The sequence below is a fragment of the Dermacentor variabilis genome, chromosome 2 (genome assembly GCF_050947875.1).
Source record: "Dermacentor variabilis isolate Ectoservices chromosome 2, ASM5094787v1, whole genome shotgun sequence".
Classification (NCBI taxonomy): domain Eukaryota; kingdom Metazoa; phylum Arthropoda; class Arachnida; order Ixodida; family Ixodidae; genus Dermacentor; species Dermacentor variabilis.
The window spans coordinates 150,712,620-150,726,894 of NC_134569.1; the positions used below are offsets into that span (position 1 = coordinate 150,712,620).

Here is a 14,275-nt window from a genome sequence, read left to right on the forward strand (position 1 = left end):
TTCCTTTCTTTTTTTCACACATTATCATTTCAACTATACTAATAACGGACTCTCCTAGTCTCTAACTTACGTAGATGCAGGCGTCTGAATAGGTGGTCTCTCCCCATTTCACCCCTCTGGCAAGGTAGGACATGTAGCTTAGAAAAAAGAAAGATAGTGAGGGGCGGGTATATGTTGGAGGGATTCTACATTGTTCCATAGGCACTAAAACAGGTCCGCTATTGGCATTCAGAAATTGTACTTTTATTAAGCACTGCCCAACTGACAGCAGCAACAGATTTATGCAGCTTCGGTGTTGCAGTTTCTGCATGAAACGGACTTACATGCTTATATGTAATTCCATATTGAGGTTGTTTTCCTACCAAATTAGGGGGAAAAAAAAAATCTGGTAAATTTGTATAGCCTCCGAGCATGGCGTGCCGCAATCTTGAAGGCTATGCTTTTTGCATACTTCAAATACCGTCAATTTTGTTTTCTTGTTTCCAGATGGGATCGCCAGCGACGACTCCCTTGTAAATCTCATAGACTGTGCTGTGATGTGTTGCAAGCGCCAGAAACGATTATATGAGCCAAAGCCCCTCATGGCAGTCATGCTCAGAATATAAGAGTATTAAAACATAAGCTGAAGATTATGATTCGTTGTACTGCTGGCACCGAAAGCATGATAAAAAGAGCGGGAGAAAACGCTTCCTACATGTTTAAATGTAACAAGAAGCAATAAGAAACGTCATCACCACCATGTAGCGTGTACAAAAATTTTACCGAAACCGGAACGACACAAATGAAAATAGCAATTAAGCCACTGTCAGCCAGATCGCCAGACGAGCCAAGATGAAGCTGCAACGCGCTGGCGGCACTGGCGGTGGTGTCTCTCATGTTCGAACCCGCCGCCGTTCCGCGTTAAACTTTGTTTGATTAGTAACAACATAGTGCGCCGTGCCCCCGAGATACTCCGTCGGTTGATCAGATATCGGGGTATCAGTAGAATTTGCGCACGCGCACCTATAACGTCGAAAATGCGTGCGCGATGCTAGGCAGTTATGCTGGGTAACGCCATGCTGTTTGACTGGCTGCTTTCATTGGGTGCCTGGCAGCTTCAGCAGCTTCAGTGCTACTCGGGAGATTGAACGAAGCGTGTCATTTACCTGCATCCCATTGAGGCTGTGGCACTGACGGACTTCATCGGCTACAAGCTGCGCTTTAGGTACCGGCATGGACGGCGCGTTACGGTCTCTACAGCAAAGAATGGGATCGGGTGAACAGGGCCGTTACCCTTGGCGCTGGAGTCTTGAACGTTTGCTACGTGGCCTCAGCACAGAGCGCGCCTGCTCAGCAGACGCGTTCGCGGAATGCTGGCTCATCGAACACATAGCCTCATGGAACCAGGCTCTGCGGCCGGCGAGGCTTGTATTGACAGAGTTCGAGCCGGGGAAGCTATGCCTGCGTTCCTACGACGACCGAGACGGCTTCGGCGCAAGGTACCGTGGCGGCAGTGGTAACGAAAATGACGGTGCTTTCCTCATGGCATGGCTGCCCAGACAACACTTCTGCATCCACGAGGTCCGGGTGCATGACCGAATGCATGTGGAACGGCTCTCCTTCGTGGCTTCTTTCATCGTTGGGCCAGCCCCCAACCTGCACCGTGTGGTGTTGCGACCGCGCTACAGGCTCGAGCCTGAGAGCGGGTTCCTTGAAGCGTTTGGCCCGCCCCAGTGTCTCAGAGACTTGGACCTCTCGAACGTTCACATCAGTGACTCCATCGCTCCCAAAGTGGCCGAAGTTCTGCGCGGAAATTCGTCAACCCTGCACAGTGTCACCTTCGTGGGAAACCAACTGTCCCCTGAAGCCGCCGGCACCCTGCTTCTTGCACTTGTCTCGTGCGAGTGGCTCAGAGACTTGAGCCTTCAAGATAGCATGGACTCCTCAGCCTGTGACGCTATGGCAGAGCTGTTCAGGAGCAACAGGGCTATTCAGAAGCTTACGTTAGTGGGGCTCGGCAAAGCTGGCATGACCTGCAAGCACCTCGGATCCCTGGACAGACGCAGGGCTTGTGTGAACTGTCTAAAAGACCTGTTTGCTGCACTGGAGGGTATTCTGTGCTTTAAGGACCTGACATTGGTGTCGACCTCGGTCAAAGCCTTAATGGGAAGGGCACTGGCACACTTTTTAAAGAGGCATCACTCACTCGTCACATTGTCACTAGAAAGCTGTACTGTTGATTCTGAAGGCGCAGCGCAAATTGCCAAAGCACTGTCTGCCAACTGCACACTGGAGCAACTCAGCTTGCCAGACTGTACTCTTGAAGGTGACGTGGTGACCAAGTTATGCTCGACTGTGGCCGCCAACACAACCCTGAGGAGTCTCGTGCTGCCCGAGGTCTTCACTTCCACCCGTACCATAGAGTGAGTATGCTAGGTCTCATTTGGTTGGGTCAGACGTCTAGGTAGTAAGAATGAAGCCCTTGAGTCACAGTTGAAGGGCTTCATTGCACTCTTCTCTGAGGCCCATCATTACAGAGGTCATGCACTTGTCACTAATGGAGAAAAGTGCAGTATTTGCACATAATCTTTGTTTATATTCTATAGATGTAATTTGCTATGCTTCCATTGCAGGAACCTTGGAATGCTTTCTTCATAGACATGCCCATTGTAATTTACGTTTTTCTTTTGTGCGGAAATGAGAACTTTAACAGTCAATACTACAGTGACCTTGCCGGAAGTGTGAAAATACTCAATTATTATACTCATTATTTCAACCTTTCATAGTCTGACACTGGAATTTGCTTCACTGTAGCCTGATGTTGCACGTGTGGATCCAAGGATCTGCATAATATGTAGATTTGTTCAAAGTGCACTAAATTTTCATTTCACGAAGGAGCTACTGCAGCTTATCTACAGGCTTCAAGATGTTAGCAGAGGCTTTAGCTTTGTGTGCATAGGGGTGGCAACCCATGAAACACACAAAGAGCTAATGAACATCTAAAACACTTCTTTATAGTATAAGTGAAACATCTAAAGGACGTATCATTTTGAACTTTGTTTGGATGTACACTTCTTGTAAGCCACCTTTAACTGTGCTAATGTCACGCTATTAGAAGCCTAAAAAACTTCTTGGAGTATTTGGGAACTTGTCTTGACCTTTATCTCTACTTGCAAGTAAATTGGACATCAATAATCGCAAATAATTTATATCTGAACTATTGACAATAGCCATGTATCTGATCATAACTGGGCGATCATACGGTAATACATTGGGCTGAAAAAAAAAAGCTCGCTACTGTACAATTTGAACTTGCTACCTCGCATTTCCGAGTCAGTTGCGTTTAACCACTCCATTACATCTGCTCCATTGACTTGGCTGAATAGTAGGAGCATATGATGCAGCTCAGCTCAAGTAAGGATCACTACATATGCAGCAGGAATCTGGCATTGCATCTACTTGTGGACATATGCGACTGCAAAAGAACAGCTGCCCGATTCCTCATAGGATGACTAGACTTTAGACTAGACTGTGATGTTCTACTAACTGAGCTATGGCGACACTTATCCCATCATTAACTTCCTTGGGTATGTGTGTACATATACTACACACATACCCTTCTAGCCTTGGAAATCTTAACCAGTGTCGCTTGTCGCCATGGTGGCATGTACAACATCCCTTCAGCCGCATGTGGCACAGTTTATACACTCTAATTAAAAACATTTAATTTCCCTAGTGCTTTCTTTGGCTTCATTGTCTGTTAGCACGTTATGGTTGAATATGGCATAACTAGACGTGGCCATGAAAACTGCTGTTCTTGTCTGCTCTGTCCTTATAGTGGTGAAGGTCAAGCGAAAACACTTTAGTGACAGTTCAGAATGAAAGAATTTGCATGCTACTGGATGAGAAGTTGTACCCACTTTTGATGCATGTTGTCTTGCCTTCCCTGTGCTAACATGGGTCATTCATGCCAAGGTGTGCAAATCTGAATTTGAGCTCTTAACATATCGCTCTATAGCTGTGCTGTTTCTTTATTGTTTTTCAAAGTTCAAACTGCGTTTAAAGAGCCAGCAGGGTGTATTTCACAACAAGCAAGGCTTCAACAACGGCTTATCCTCATTTGCACTTATACCTAAGGGCACCTCGTCCCATCTGGACCCTGCAAACTAAGCTGGGTGCACAGATAATGTGTGTTGCATACTCCAGGGTAGCGTATCGTACTGCTGCCGAGTAGTAGCGGCGCCTGCCTATCGAAGCTCGACCAACATTACTTATTGGGTAGCGTGGCATTGTCGGCGGGCTGCAGGCATCCGGTAGACCATGGCGACCAAGCAAGGGCGAGACGATTTTCTAGTGCGAAACTTACACAGTTTATTCAAAGGTAGATGAAAGAAAATGAGAAGAGCATGAAGTGATCAAAAGTACATTTCGGAGCCCCTTAAATAGGCTCTCTACAATCGTGGGCGGGATCTTGCTTCCGTCTATGTCACGTGACCGGCACGGAAAGAGGGCCCCTCCTCCTTTGCTTATGCCGAGCCTGCTGAAGGAAGAAGTCGTCCTGCCTCCCGGAATTGTAGACGCCTGTCCGCCTCTTCTGCGCTTTGCGGGTTCGTGGAAGTTCTCTTCTAGGTCCAATTCGAGGAAAGGGCCTCTCTAAACTCGCACCCACACACACACACACAAAAGAAGCTGTACACTGCGGGGCTTCCCGCAGTCAGGCACACTCGAAACGGTCATGGCGAATTAGAAAGTCACTCTTCATTTCAACGAGGCCTGGTAAAAGGTCCGGTGAGAAAAAGTTCTTTCTGCATGTGGATCAGGACGCCCACAATAGCAGGCGAAGTCACGCCTCATTTCGATGAGGCCTGGTAAAAGGTCCGGTGAGAGAAAGTTCTTTGTGCACGCTGTGCAGGACGCCAACCATCGCCGGAGAAGTCACGCCTTATTACGGCGAAGATGGTCGGATGAAATTCTTTTTTGCCACGTGGTGTCAGACGCCAACCCTAACGTGTCACAGTTGTTTGTACAAGAGTATTACAACCAATGAACACAATGAATGCAGTGCAATTTCAAGTATGAGCCCAATTCATTTCTCCTAACGCTTTGAACAGCTGTCCTTTGTGTGGTGGCTCGTGAATGCCTCAGAAGTTTGCCATTTTGTCCCCGGATATGATGTCTAGATGACAATGTGTTTCAAATCAGGATGTAAAACACTGAATGTACCTAGAAGTTAACTTGTGAACTTTTTTTAATGAAACATTAGTGTCCTCATTCCAGGCACTTTGCACTAGGTAGGTAGGTTCCTTTCTTGCATCATTTTAGGCTTCTTTAATAAAATTGTAATGCGAATTTGATGATCAGATCAATCCTCAGTATCCCAGTAGAACAGCCCAATGCTTTATCTATTAGACCACATTTGCCCTGCATACTTGTCTCGTGCCATTGCCAACTATCTCTGAGACTGGCATGTACGTCACACCACATATTAACAGGTTGCTTATCAAAGCAGGAGTGTGCCATTTTTAACCCATTAGCACCCAGCGTACTTTTAAAAGTACAGTACCGTTTTTATTTGTACATAATTGCAGACAAAACAGTGTTCCTTGGTATGCCATTTTGCTAAGAAGTTCTATGAGGTGATCTTATGTCGACCTCAAATTGGACACAAGCATCTAACACACAATTTTCTACTGAGAAAAGAAAACCCACCAACTTGTGAGAAATGCCATGAATTGCTTACAGTAAACCGCAATATTATGTCATGTCCATATGCTGAAACACAAAGGCAGAAACATTTAAAACAATTTGTATTACTTGCATATACCTTTACACCCTGCCTTAATATTGTGAGATAAACTACTTGTGCCATTCGCTGACTTGTTTGAGTTTTTAGATGAAACTGGTTATTTACATCAACTTTAAAGTAACGCAGCTTTTGCTGCCTTAACATTGGATTTTGTACTGTCCAGTGACTGGCGCAGCATGGCCTTAGTTGCATTTGCTCCATTAAACTCGAATGAAAATTTTGCTAAGAAGGGTCCTGGGTAAATGACCGCATTGTTGTTTTTTGTCAGCTGCATGATGTGTTTGATCTATTCATTGCTAAACTTGGAAAAATGCTGAACATAGCAGGTGCTGCTTTACATGCAGCTTCTTCACTTTTTTGTTAAGCATATTAAATGCTTTGCAAAACTAAAGTTCTTGGGTAAGTTTTAGAAAAGAAGGGTGTAAACAATAGATGCATCACATTCCATATACCATACATATTTATACCATCGCAAGAAAATGAATCCAGGTGTATTTGTAAAGTACGCTGGGCCTGTGTGCATGCTAAAGGGGTGTGCTTGATCTCGAAGCATGCATGATGGTTTCTTTTTTTACCTGTATTTTGTCAAAATATATTTTGATGGCTACAGGAACTTCAGAGATTGTTGCAGGAAAGAAATGTATTTAGAATTACACCAACATTGTTATTATTCCTCCTTGTTCCTTTCTTGCAGCCGCAAAGACGACAGTGATATTGTCTTCTCAGTCAATAAAATAGTGAGCAGTGTTAGAGTAAATTTAGATAAATAGAAACTATTTAGATATCATACGAAGAATCTTTAAAAAGAAGGACGATTCTTGCATCCGTTATTATAAAATTGGAAAATGAGTGGGAGGGAACAGAAAACAAAAGACTGTATATTCCTATGCCAATCGAGATGAGTTATGCAATAAAAGTAGGGCAACTCAGATTGGTGAACCAGGCGTAGATCCCATCTCTTGAAATGACAGAAAATTATAACGAAAATGACACCTAGCAATCATTCAACAGGATTGTAATGCAAGAACAGACCGTCATTGGAGGAGATGTCACCAGTCTGTTGAATGTTTCAGTTACCGCTGAACCAAATGCTGAATGCTTTAGTTTTGAATGCCTGTATTTATCGCCAATTATCGGGTCTACATCTGCATCAATAATATATTTGCAACGCATGCACGACTGACAGCAACAGCAAAGGCCTCCCATGTTACTTGATGAAGTTGTGTTACACACTTGATAAGTAAATACACCTCCATAACAAACAATATTTCCCACTAAAATGCAAATTTTGCTACCAGAAGTTTATGTGGGCTTACGTAAAATTCCTTTGACTCTTTGCTGCAAGCCTTTTTGTTTTCGGAAACTCCAAGATATAGTATATACATATTGTGACCTACATCAGGTATTGCTCCCATAAAGGCCCAGCACACTTCATGAAGTACACTATTGTAGCATTTCAAAGAATAAAGCACCACTCACAAAACTTGCACAATGTATCTACAGTGAAAAGATCGTCTGACACAAGAAAATCTACAAATTGTAACTGGTAGATTTTTCTTGGGCCTTAATGGGTTAAATACACAAATTATCTTAGGTCTTCTGTCGGTAGCATTCTGACATTGTCCCTCTGTCCCAACTCTATTGTCAAAAAAGATATGCAAAAAAGCTTAGGATGAATGAAATGTTATATGGGAAGCATTGTTGCCATGTGGTAGAGTGGATTTTGTAATTGACCTGCTCTTCATACTGTGGTACACACGTGCTCAGAAGTATTTAAGAAAGGTTTCTGGTCATCAGCAACTATGCCCAACCAGCCAAAAAACAAAGGTACTGCTGTGTCTCTTGGCACACACGTAATCCGTAATTGGGCATCTACGCCAGCTATGTGTGTAAAGAATACAAGTGCAGGAGTGAGGAAGGATGCAATGTCAGCTCACGTTCTTGTATTGTTGTTTGCTGTTCTTTTAGTATAGCAGTGCAGCATACCAACATGTTCAAATATTTACCCTTTTCAGCCCTACTTAAAAGGCTCCTCATGCTATCAGTAATTTTTGTTGTACACAGGACACTTTAATGTGTGCTCAAGGAGCATTGTAGACCAAGAATGTATGGAAAGGGCTTGGAAAAATGCAGAAGCAAGGGAAACGTTAATGCACTGGTGCCAAGTTGTGAGCTGCTTTCCACACAGCAGAGGCTGCCTCTACCAACGCTTGTAACGGACATTCTTCCTTTGCCTTCTCCCATATTGAAGCTATGGGGTCGTGACGCTTACATCACTGGCCCCCAACCTACATGATGTGAAAATGAGTCATAGGTCATGACCCATGATCTCCTGTTTCTTTTTACGCTTCCTTCTTTTGTTGCTGCACAGTGCATTTCTAGAGATGTTTCTTGCATGTTCCATTCGTGGCGATCTCCAAGTTTTCTGCTGCTGGCTAGTTGTACTAACATTTATAGAATCAAGGTCAGTTGCAAAACTCCCCGTCCCCGCCTATCTTCTCAAACAGCATGCGGACCACTTCTGGTTATAATGCGCTGGTGCTATAATGGTCTCCCGCTAGTAGACGACACAGCATGAGCAATACCTGCAGCTCCAGCACTGTGGCAAGCAGGTATTCAGGAAAATGTGGGATTGCTTACTTCATGGACTGTAATGCTACAGGGGCTTCTCTTTGAGCTACTGTCACAAGATAAATTTGAGTAATATTTAGCGATTTAGCAGCAAGGGCTGAATGTGGCAAGGCCTGAGCATTGAAATGATGGCTTTCCACAGTGTGCACAAGAAATAGCAAAAGAGAAAAATGTTAAAGTTTCTGCATTGAACTATTAGTGCTCGTAGTTTACAGCGTCATGGCGTCATGGTAGCATCAGTGCGATCGCAAGCACGTGTTCAAGAAATGCAAGGCTGTTCATATTTTGCCTGTATTGTCATGATATTGGGATTTCAAGCTGCCGTCACTACATAAGTTTAAGTAATGTATAGCAATTTAGCTGCAAGAACTGGATGTGGGGGCAAGGCATCGTCACTGAAATGATTTTTCATATTGCTTGCAATAAATGAGGATGACCAGTGGCAAAAGAGAAAAATTTTGGTATTTCAGCGTGGAGCTATTAGTTAGTGCTCTAACTGTAGAGCTTATTCTCATGGCATCATGCACCACTTCTAGATCTCAGCTGAAGGTAAGAATCATCAACAACACTTACTTCTTAATTGCTGTGGTAGCCAAGTGGCTATGGGGTAGAGATGCTGTGCTTGAGATCGTGGGTTCAATCCTGGCCATGGCAGCCACATCTTGAAGAAAGTAAAATGTACAAACATTAGTGTACTTAGATTAGGTGCACATTAAAGTACCCCAGCTGGTCGAAATTTATAAGGGGGTACCCCTCTACAGCCTGCCATATAATCATGTGGTTTTGGCATGTAGAACCTTTAGTATTTATTTCATTCTACAAAGATTCTGCAGGCGCTGCTGGCTCTCACTAGTTATTTGCAATAATTATATTCCAACATTCCTAAACAGAAAGATAATGGCAGTCTACTTTTACTTCTGCAAGTAATGTAATTTTTCAAAAGTGTGTTAATGTCACATGTATTTAGGACCTAGAGAAACCAATTGACTTGGAATATTCTGCTCTTTTTAATACAAAGACAAGCACAATACCTTGTTCTCAACCTACATGTTTATTTTTCAGTCCTACACAGTAAAAAGAATGGCTGTATAATTCTACAAAAAACGTTATTCTAATAATGTTAACGTTATTCTAATAATGTTAACATTATAATAACATTATTCTTATAAAGTTATGTGACTTAATTTTCACATTTGTGTAAATTTTGTGTGCTCAAAGATGTATGTAAATTGCAGTTTATCTAGTCTACACATTACACATAATTGCAACACACATTACATGTGCCCAATTTGTCTGACAGTTTCTTTTCAAGGAGGGAAATTGCGCTATTCCGCACTGCATGAAGATCTGAGTCATGTGGAGCCGATGCCCTATAATCACTCATGCAGCCAGGTACAACACGTTGACATTTACTGCGTTGGTGTGCAAAGAGCGTGACAACTTTTTATGGACTGCCAAACCTGCATGTGGCAATATTCCATGTCGAATGACTAGCAAGGCGTAGAAGCATGTGGAGCCTGCTGTGACAGCTGCACCACAAATGTTGCCGACGGTGGCGGCGCCATGTAACATTGCTTACTTTGGCAGTTGACCTTGGTTCTATAAGTGTTGAGTTGTACTGCAGGTAGTATGTTATGTGGAGTAAATTGCGGACGGGTAGAGTGCGTCCTTTGGAAAGGGCACATGGCCTTTCATTTGAACTTTCAGTGGCTTTTACTGTATACATTGATGTAATACTTTGCAGAGACATCACCACATTATCAACATACTATGCTTGCCTGTTTTCATTGCCCGAACCTGTTGAGGGGCCCTTCAGCACACAAGTGTATTGGCATGAACTGTGGTGTGGCCAGAGACCTTGAGTGCTGCAGCCAGTCGTGAAGCCTCCACCTAAGCTTGACTTGGAAACTATCTGCTGCTAGGGGCAGATTTGCTTAACAGAAAGTGCACACCGTATAAATTCTTACAACTACAATTGTTGAGAACAGTCAGTTGTCCATTTTCTGCCTGCAACTTGCATAGATTTCTGGGATGTTCTGCAATTTAATCATTTTTTTCTTTGAATATAATATTTATGCAGTTGAATAATTAATAACTAATTAGGTTATTAAGGGAAATGTATAGCAATTTGCTCCAAAGGACAGCAGTCAATGTTACCTTGGTTCTGTTCAGCTACGTGGCACTAGTATTTTTAAATTTTGGTGCAAGTTATGCGAGACGCATGGCATAATCAGCTGCTTATGATGTTATTCAAATGAGTGGCAATTATATGGGAAATTTTGTGTTGCATATTTAGCTTGTACTGTAGTGGTCTTATTTCTTGACCAGCAGCACTGCTCATTCAAGCTTGTTTTTGAGAGGGCTATTAGTTCGCTGATCCAAGATTATCAGTCACCCTGACATAGGCTCTAACTGGTGCAAAGATCAGGTTCACCTTTCACATGGATTCATGCACTTTGTTTTTATTCTCTTACTTTTCCTTTAGTACTTGCAGTAGAAGCAAGATTTGCACTTCTGGTGTAATCTTGCTTTTATTTTTGTTAATGAACAGTGGCAAGCGTAAAGTCCAGAGAGCTGAGAGAACGAGTGGCGTAAGACTGAACAAGTCGGATAAGGAATCAATGAGTGTTTTTCATATAAGAATAGGGTGTGGCATTAAGTATACGAATTCACACTTTGTGGGAGACTAAACACTCATAGCTGTTGAAAAAAGATGCAGCAGCACCATGTAGTGTATCTGGTTTTTCTTGGTTTGAACCCTAGAGGCATTTATTTTTTTCGTCAGTGGCTGAATAACTGGTATTTTGTGGCTGAAAATTAGTCGGGAGTTAATTTTCTGGCTGCGGCTGTGTCATTCCGATGGTTTTGTGCAAGAATGACTATGATTTTAGTGCAGTTCAGAACATTTCATGTGGTCAGTCAACTAGAGCTTTCATTATGAACATCCCTCATAGGTAGGATCTAGATTTCTGAAAATGCCCACAATAGCATAGTAGACAAGGTATCACTCACCTTATACGCCGTAGTTATTAGTGCAACTGTAGATGCAGTGGAACATCCAAGATGTCATTCTGGTTCCAATCTAGAACTGTCCACTGCAAATGACCTTGGAAATTCATTGAGAGAGCTATGGCGGCCTGAAACTAGAAGTTTAGTTATGAAATGTCTTGCAGAATATCCTTTCTGAGGCTACAGTGAGTGCCTCGTGGCTAACCCAAGCTGAGTTGGTGTCATGGGTGCCACGGGCAAGGACCATTGCATGGACAGGTTTGTGATTCTGCAAGGTAGCTCATGTATTCCATGGCTTTCTTTACTCTTGTTGATGTGGCCCATTTTTTTATGTGACACGGTAGTTCTAGCAGAATATATATTAACCGAGGCTTTTTTAGTGCACGAAAAGGGACGAAAGACAGTGGCAAGACGCAGACACATTGCTATGCGGACACAGTGATAGCGCTGTGTCTGCGTCTTGCCACTGTCTTTCGTCCCTTTTCATGCGCTAAAAAACCTCGGTTATGGAACACCAACACACCCTAACCTACACTCTTTCAAGATATATTAACCCTTTCCCTACTGCAAAAAAATTTAAGATTACCAAATGTACCAGAATTTTTTCCGCTCAATTTATAGTTCTTTTTATTTCTGAATGAAATGGCACCATTTTTTTTTTCAATGGAGTTCCTTTATAGGCCTAGTGTTTTGCAAAAAAGCATTTTGCAGGGCTCGATACACTATGAAAAAAGAGAATACAAAGAAAAAATAACCTGAACGTTGCAATAACATGCATATGAATAGTGGCTACTTCTCCGCAGCTCCTAAAGCTGTTAGTAGGCCGTCTTCATATGGTAGACTTGGAAGCAAGCCGTGGCACAGCGGCCAATTCTGCACTATTCAGACTCCTCAGATGAGAACACATCACTTTCCCTGTCTGTGTAAAACTCTACAGAGCTGTCGTCTGATGAGGAGTCGTCAAAATACTTTCTCTTACGCAGGCTTTCAGCACCTCGTTTCGAGGAGTCAGCCATGTTTTATGCAGGAGTGTCAGAGGCAGCAATATAATGAAAGGTGGGACACAAATGGCACAACATCGATAAGTGTGTCCATCTAGTCTTGGGAAGCACTAGATGCAATAGTACGAGTATAGGTATCGTAGGCTCACTGTGTGACAAATTATTCTTTATGACGACTGCAGTCGTCATTGGTACGAAATTTCATGATGACTATACTTGTCAACGGGAAGTAAAGAGTTAGCCAGTTTTGGAAAGCTAGTGTGCTGGCATAAAAGTGTGTATACTTCCTTTTTGTTTACAGAGAAGCGGGCCCTACATTCGAGATGCTGAAGCAACGGTGCCCCGGACGCGTCTACTTTCCTCTATCTGTGCCTCTTCCATCGTTTGTGTCTCCGGCCCTGGCTGAGGGCCTTTCGTGTGCTTCCAAGCTGAAGATATGCCACTGGGGTATTGTAGGTGATGTGCTGTGCTCCATGTATGCCTCGCTGTCCCTGAACAATTCACTGCGCTGCCTCCACATCGACTATATGGGCGGTGGCAGCGTAGACAGCGGTGTTGCATCGGAATCTCTCCTCAGCTCTTTGTGCACTGCTCTCACAACTTGTGCACATTTCCACACTTTCCACCTGGACCTGCACAGGTCCTTCAATGACTTTGAGGAAGCGATTCCACTGGCTGAAATCTTCACTGCTCTAGAAAACAATCCACGCCTAAGGTATGTCACACCTGTTCTCTTAAGATTATACTGTAAAAAAAAAGAATTTGTCTCTAAAGTTTCAGACACAATGATTTAACTTGTTTTGAATTGAGTTCTGGGGTTTTATGTGCCAAAACCATGATTTAGCTATGAGGCATGCCATAGTGGAGGACTCAGGATTAATTTTGGCCACCAGGGAATCGTTAATGTGCCCCCAATGCACAGTACATGAGCGTTTTTGCATTTTGCCCCCATCGAAATGCAGCTGTTGCGACAGGGATTTGATCCTGCGACCTTGTGCTTAGCAGTGCAATATCATGGCTGCTAACTCACTGTGGTGGGTAATGGTTGAACTTGTGAAACGTGGCAACCTAACACCATTTTCAGTTAAGTCGCTTGGAGAAAAGTGTACTTGTGAGCGAACACAATGGAATGTTGAAATGTTGCACCTTCTGGCACAAAGGTACCATGTCGAGCAGAAGTTTGAAAATAGTGGTTGGCTGCACAGAGTGTCTACCAGTTGGGAAAACCGGGAATTTTCAAGGATATTGAATAGTCTAGAAATACTCAGGTTAAAATCGGGAAGTTTGGCTCAGGGTACTGCCACGTACCCCATAGAGTCAATGTTTAAAAATGTTTGAAATTTCGGATGCAAGAACCCTTCGCCGTCCCATTTTCCGGTCTTTTTGCCGTGACTGCAGGGCCGAAACGGCATTAATCAAAGCCACCATCGCCTCTGTTTTGATTACCACGCCGCCTCGAACCTGCGCTCTCGCACACAGACCCGCTGGCAGCTGTAGCCACCACCGTGGCAAACACTAGGCTCTCACAGCCTAGTGTTCTCCACATTTGCTGTTAAGGTTCTTACCTATCGATGCCGCGTTTTTCACTTAAAAAATTTGCCGCTGTCAGCAAAGGCACCGACACTGACATTGTGGTCCTTGCCATTGGCTTCGAAGCTCGGAAAGCACGGCGCATTGCATAATGCTGGTTCCCAAAAGTCAGCTTCGCCTTGATACAACAATCTTTCGCGGTGAAGCATACACGAAATTATTGCGGTGAAGCATAAGTGTGGGAAGGGGCATTTGTTGCGGGACACAGTATGTATTGCTTAATTATACACGAGTCCACCCGCCATCTCCTGTCACAGTA

At 43.5% G+C, this 14,275-nt stretch overlaps 1 protein-coding gene across 3 annotated transcripts in view; it reads left to right on the forward strand.

Moving 5' to 3' along the window:
* The first annotated feature begins 816 nt into the window (after positions 1 to 816).
* LOC142572852 (uncharacterized) overlaps positions 817 to 14,275 on the forward strand; it is a 51,015-nt gene continuing 37,556 nt past the window's right edge. For all 3 annotated transcript variants that reach the window (XM_075682255.1, XM_075682254.1, XM_075682253.1), the window contains exons 1-2: positions 817 to 2,402; positions 12,728 to 13,141. In XM_075682255.1, the coding sequence (XP_075538370.1) occupies positions 1,213 to 2,402; positions 12,728 to 13,141 (1,604 nt within the window). In that variant the 5' untranslated portion in view covers positions 817 to 1,212. The remainder of the gene's footprint in view (positions 2,403 to 12,727; positions 13,142 to 14,275) is intronic.